The sequence below is a fragment of the Capricornis sumatraensis genome, unplaced genomic scaffold, assembly GCF_032405125.1.
Source record: "Capricornis sumatraensis isolate serow.1 unplaced genomic scaffold, serow.2 scaffold3, whole genome shotgun sequence".
NCBI classification, from domain to species: domain Eukaryota; kingdom Metazoa; phylum Chordata; class Mammalia; order Artiodactyla; family Bovidae; genus Capricornis; species Capricornis sumatraensis.
The window spans coordinates 6717238-6723558 of record NW_027184614.1 but is presented as its reverse complement, the minus strand read 5'-3'; the positions used below and the strand labels follow the sequence as shown (position 1 = coordinate 6723558).

Sequence of the window (6321 nt, the reverse complement as noted above, 5' to 3'; positions counted from 1 at the left end):
TCCTAATTTTGCAATTTTTTAAAATAATTTCAAAGACTTGAAAACACTCAGTTCCATCAGAAATATCTGCCTTCTGTTTGTTGTTGCAGTGTGTATGTCTAGGCTAAAAAGTCATCACTCTGGTGTCACATATATTTGAGTTTGGGCCTCCCAGGTTGGCTCAGTGGGTAAAATCCTTGTCTGCAGTGCAGAAGACACCAGAGATATGGGTTTGATTCCTGGATCAGGAAGATACCCCAGAGAAGGGCATGGCAAACCTCTCCAGTATTCTTGCCTGGAGAATCCCAGGGACAGAGGAGTCTGGCAGGCTACAGTCCATTGGTTGCAAAGAGTCAGACAGGACTGAAGTGACTGAGCACAGCACAGCACATATTTGAGTTTATACATTGGTGTAGGTATGTGACTTTAGCAAAGTCATCTGGCTTATCTGAGCCTTGGTTTTCTTTTCTGTAAACTGAGCAAGCTGAAATCAAGATTGCCAGGAAAATATCAATAACCTCAGATATGCAAATGACACTACCCTTATAGCAGAAGGTGAAGAGGAACTAAAGAGCTTCTTGATGTAGGTAAAAAAAGTGAGTGGAAAAGCTGGCTTAAATCTTTTTTTTTTTTTAATTTGCAATATGCAAGTTTTTATTTGAATATGCAAATGTTTGCTTTTCTTCTCTAGCTGATATCATTATTTTACAATCTGATTTATTTTTAATTGAAGGATAATTGCTTTACAGAATTTTGCTGTTTTCTGTCAAACCTCAACATGAATCAGCCACAGGTATACATATATCCCCTCCCTTTTGGAACTCAAAAAACAAAGATCATGGCATCTGGTCCTATCACTTCATGGCAAATAGATGGAAAAACAATGAAAACAGTGAGAGACTTTATTTTCTTGGGCTCCAAAATCACTGCAGATGTTGACTTCAGCCATGAAATTAAAAGACCCTTGCTCCTTGGAGAAAAAAAACTATGACAAAACTAGACAGCATATTAAAAAGCAGAGACATTACTTTCCCAACAAATGTCCATCTAGTCAAAGGTATGGTTTTCCCAGTAGTCATGTGTGGATGTAAGTTGGACCATAAAGAAGCGTGAGTCCCAAAGAATTGATGCTCTTTAACTGTGGTGTTTGAGAAGATTCTTGAGAGTTCCTTGGACTGCAAGGTGATCAAACCAGTCAATCCCAAATGAAATCAATCCTGAATATTCATTGGAAGGACTGATGTTGAAGCTGAAGCTACAATACTTTGGCCACCTGATGTGAAGAGTTGACTTATTGGAAAAGACCCTGATGCTAGGAAAGATTGAAGGCAGGAGAAGGGGATGAGAGAGGATGAGATGCTTCAATGGTGCGGGGGACGACCCGTGAAGGGTTAAATCCTGGGAGCTGCTCCGCAGGTATGCGGAGCCTTAGGCGTTGACCTAAGCTCCCTGTCCCGCCACCCTCAGGAATTTTTACAGCCCTTAAGGCTCCAGGCCGTCTTGCTCCAGGAGGTCTAGCTCTTGCAACATGTCTTAAAAGATAGATTACTTATAGGGGTCTGGTGATTGTATTTTGAGATTAAAGAATATTCCTATACATGTCTTAAGTCACGCACTTTACCCTATAAATACCGTGGCCTAATAAAGGAAGGCATCAGACATAGTGGGTCTGATCCTCTCAACCCCATCTTTTGTCTCTCTCTCTTATTTTTCCACGCGGGGACGCTCCGTTTCTCTCCCCTTGCAGGTGCGACTCTTGCTTGTGCTGGCCGCGGCAGGTGGCGCCCAACGTGGGGCCCGAGATCGACAGCTTCTCCTCGCCACTGCTCATATTAAGTCGAAAAGAGTGAGTATATAGGTATACTAGCGACTATCAAGGAAGGAGCAGTAAGGTATATCGTTGAGAGTATAAATATGGGACAGACGCATAGTCGTCAACTCTTTGTACATATGCTATCTGTAATGTTAAAACACCGGGGAATTACTATTTCTAAACCTAAATTAACCAATTTTCTTTCATTTATTGAAGAAGTTTGTCCTTGGTTCCCCAGAGAAGGCACGGTGAGCTTAGAGACGTGGAAAAAGGTAGGGGAACAAATTCGGGCTCATTATACTTTACATGGCCCTGAAAAGGTTCCTGTAGAAACTTTATCTTTTTGGACACTAATTCGGGATTGCTTGGATTTTGATAATGATGAATTAAAACGTTTAGGAAATTTATTAAAACAGGAAGAAAATCCTCTTCATGTTCCTGATTCGGAGCCCACGTATGCTGTTCCCAAGGGAATTAAAGGTGACCCTCCCTTTTGTAACTTATCGCGTCCGCCAGAAAATGATGATTCACTTTCCTCCACAGATGAGGCAGAATTAGATGAAGAGGCTGCTAAATACCATCAAGAAGATTGGGGTTTTTTGGCACAAGAAAAGGGGGCGTCAACATCTAAAGATGATTTAGTTGAATGTATAAAAAATCTCACTGTTGCCTTGCAGAACTTAGGAATTAAGTTTCCTAGTAACAGTTTAAAATCTCCTTCTGCTCCCCTTCTCCCTCCTGCCTATGCTCCTTCCGTAGTTGCTGGTCTCGATCCCCCTCCGGGGCCTCCTCCTCCTCCTCCATCTGAGACGGTGTCTCCGCTACAAAAGGCATTGAGACAAGCACAACGACTTGGTGAGGTTGTCTCCGATTTTTCCCTTGCTTTTCCTGTCTTTGAAAATAATAACCAGCGTTTCTATGAAGCACTGCCTTTCAAGCAATTGAAAGAGTTAAAGGTCTCTTGTTCACAATACGGTCCTACCGCTCCATTCACTATTGCTATGATAGAAAATCTGGGTACTCAAAATCTACCCCCAAATGATTGGAAACAAATAGCTAGAGCTTGTCTTTCAGGGGGAGATTATTTATTATGGAAATCTGAATATTTTGAACAGTGTGCCCACATAGCTGATATTAATCGGCAGCAAGGTATACAAACCTCCTATGAAATGTTAATTGGTGAAGGCGCTTTCCAGGCTACTAATACTCAACTTAATTTTTTGCCTGGTGCATATCCACAAATATCAAACGCAGCCAGACAGGCATGGAAAAAACTTCCTAGCTCCAGTACTAAGACAGAAGATCTTTCAAAAGTCCGACAGGGACCTGATGAGCCTTATCAGGACTTCGTGGCACGACTCTTAGATACTATAGGTAAGATAATGTCAGATGAAAAGGCTGGGATAGTATTAGCAAAACAATTGGCTTTTGAAAATGCTAACTCTGCCTGTCAAGCTGCTTTACGACCTTATAAAAAGAAGGGAGATCTGTCTGATTTTATTCGTATTTGTGCTGACATTGGACCCTCCTATATGCAAGGCATTGCTATGGCAGCGGCATTACAAGGAAAAAGCATTAAAGAGGTACTTTTTTAGCAACAAGCCAATATCTCCTTTTATGGTCTTACTACGCAATATCCTATGTGCTTTTCTTATCAATTACAGCATCCTCACTGTATACAGGTGTCAGCTGATATATCCTATCCTCGAGTGACTATTTCTGGCATCGATGAGAAAACCGGAAAAAGATCGCACCGTGACGGGGCGGGACCTCTCGACATTCCGTTTTGTGACAAACATCTAAGCATCCGCATGGGAATAGACATTCCTTGGACTTTATGTCGAGCCCGGGTTGCGTCGGTGTACAACATAAACAATGCCAATACCACCTTTTTATGGGATTGGGCACCTGGGGGAAAGCCTAATTTTCCTGAATATCGAGGACAGCATCCACCCATTCTCTCTGTAAACACTGCTCAGATATTTCAAACAGAACTGTGGAAACTTTTGGCTGCTTTTGGTCATGGTAATAGTCTATATTTACAACCCAATGTCAGTGGGAGTAAATATGGTAATGTAGGAGTTACGGGGTTTCTATATCCCCGAGCTTGTGTCCCTTACCCATTCATGCTGATACAAGGCCTTATGGAAATAACATTGTCATCAAATATTTATCATTTAAATTGTTCTAATTGCATACTTACCAATTGCATAAGAGGTGTTGCAAAAGGAGAACAAGTTTTAATAGTAAAACAACCTGCTTTTGTAATGCTACCTGTTGAAATAACTGAAGCTTGGTATGACGAGACTGCTTTAGAATTGCTACAACGCATTAACACGGCTCTTAGCCGCACTAAAAGAAGTGTGAGCCTGATTATTCTGGGTATAGTATCCTTAATCACCCTTATAGCAACTGCTGTTACTGCTTCTGTATCTCTAGCACAATCCATTCAAGCTGCTCATGCTGTAGATTCCTTGTCATATAATGTTACTAAAGTAATGGGAACACAAGAAGATATAGATAAAAAAATAGAAGATAGATTATCAGCTTTATATGATGTGGTTAGAGTTCTAGGAGAACAAGTTCAGAGCATTAGCCTTCGCATGAAAATTCAATGTCATGCTAATTATAAATGGATTTGTGTTACAAAAAAGGCTTATAATGCATCTGACTTTCCTTGGGATAAGGTGAAAAAACATCTACAAGGAATTTGGTTTAATACTAATGTCTCTCTAGATTTATTGCAATTACATAATGAAATTCTTGATATTGAAAATTCTCCTAAAGCTACTTTAAATATTGCTGATGCTGTTAACAATTTTGTGCAAAATTTATTTTCTAATTTCCCTAGCTTGCATTCACTATGGCGAAGCATAATTGCTGTGGGCGCGGTTTTGACTGTTGTGCTTATCGTGATTTGTCTGGCTCCTTGTCTTATTCGTAGTATTGTTAAAAAAGTTTTACATGTCAAAATTCTGATACATAAAAACATGTTGCAACATCGACACCTTATGGAGCTTTTAAAAAAAAATAAAGAGAGGGGAGATGCGGGGGACGACCCGTGAAGGGTTAAATCCTGGGAGCTGCTCCGCAGGTATGCGGAGCCTTAGGCGTTGACCTAAGCTCCCTGTCCCGCCACCCTCAGGAATTTTTACAGCCCTTAAGGCTCCAGGCCGTCTTGCTCCAGGAGGTCTAGCTCTTGCAACATGTCTTAAAAGATAGATTACTTATAGGGGTCTGGTGATTGTATTTTGAGATTAAAGAATATTCCTATACATGTCTTAAGTCACGCACTTTACCCTATAAATACCGTGGCCTAATAAAGGAAGGCATCAGACATAGTGGGTCTGATCCTCTCAACCCCATCTTTTGTCTCTCTCTCTTATTTTTCCACGCGGGGACGCTCCGTTTCTCTCCCCTTGCAGGTGCGACTCTTGCTTGTGCTGGCCGCGGCACAATGGCATCACTGGCTCAGTGGACATGAGTTTGAGCAAACTCCAGGAGATGGTGAAAGACAGGGAAGACTGGTGTGCTACAATCCATGGAGTAACAAAGAGTCAGACATGACTGAGTGACTGAACAACAAAACTCAGCATAATATCACTTACCTCATAAGGTTATGAGGTTTAATGAGATAATTTTATAGAAATAACAACATAATACATAATGTACAGTGGTCATTTAATAAATATTAATCTCATTTCCCTGCTCTCCTTCTCAAGAAGAAAAGATGAAGACACCTGAATGCCTCTTCCAAAACTCACAGGTAAAGAATTTTGGTTCTGTTATCCGGTTTCATGTTCCTGCCACCTGCACAAAGACGAGTATCCAAGTACATGGCAACAGCTTAATATAGAACTAAAGACTCCAGCCTTAGTGATAATGAAAATGATGATGATCATCATCACAGATGAGGTATGTTATTAAGGTCTCACATTTTAAAACTCTATCTTTAGATATTCTAGTATGTCAATCTTTTAGCACAATGCCTGATGCATGCTAAGTGCTATTCAAATAATAGTTTGCTGTACTTATTTAGTGCCCACTAAAGAGCCTCTTCATGCATGTCATGAAAAGGAAACAAAATCTATCTTTCAACAATTAGCTAGAAACATTAAATATTTATCCATTTGATGAGAAAGATTACATTTTTAAGGGACCATTGCCCATTTACTAGTGGAGGAGCAGCACTGCTCAGCGGCCTGGATAAGAACTGCATCTCTAATTACAGGGTGGACAGAGAACTTACAACTAGATTGCTCAGCTTTTGCGAAGCAAGTCAGTTCAGTAAAGCTTCTGGATAGTGTTCAGTCCTTAATGCAATGAGATGAGTACTCCATCCTTCACAAACTTCACTGCTTGCTGCTAGGGGATAGCCACCTGAGCAGTGCAGAGGAGGGGTAGGAATTAAAGGGGAGGAGGAGGAGTGGTGAGGTAGAGAAGATTCCACACCACAGAATTTCTCCTAGGGAGTCCTGAGTTCGGAAGCGGCTAGGGAAGGAGGGCAGGGTCTTAAGAGCTTGATTGGA

The 6321-nt window shown here is 41.0% G+C and overlaps 1 protein-coding gene across 1 annotated transcript; it reads left to right on the top strand.

The window, feature by feature from the left end:
* Positions 1–1893: 1893 nt before the first annotated feature.
* On the top strand, positions 1894–4857 carry LOC138072330 (uncharacterized). Its single transcript, XM_068963434.1, is given in 1 exon segment — positions 1894–4857. A coding segment is annotated over 1 exon segment (2964 nt).
* Positions 4858–6321: the final 1464 nt, after the last annotated feature.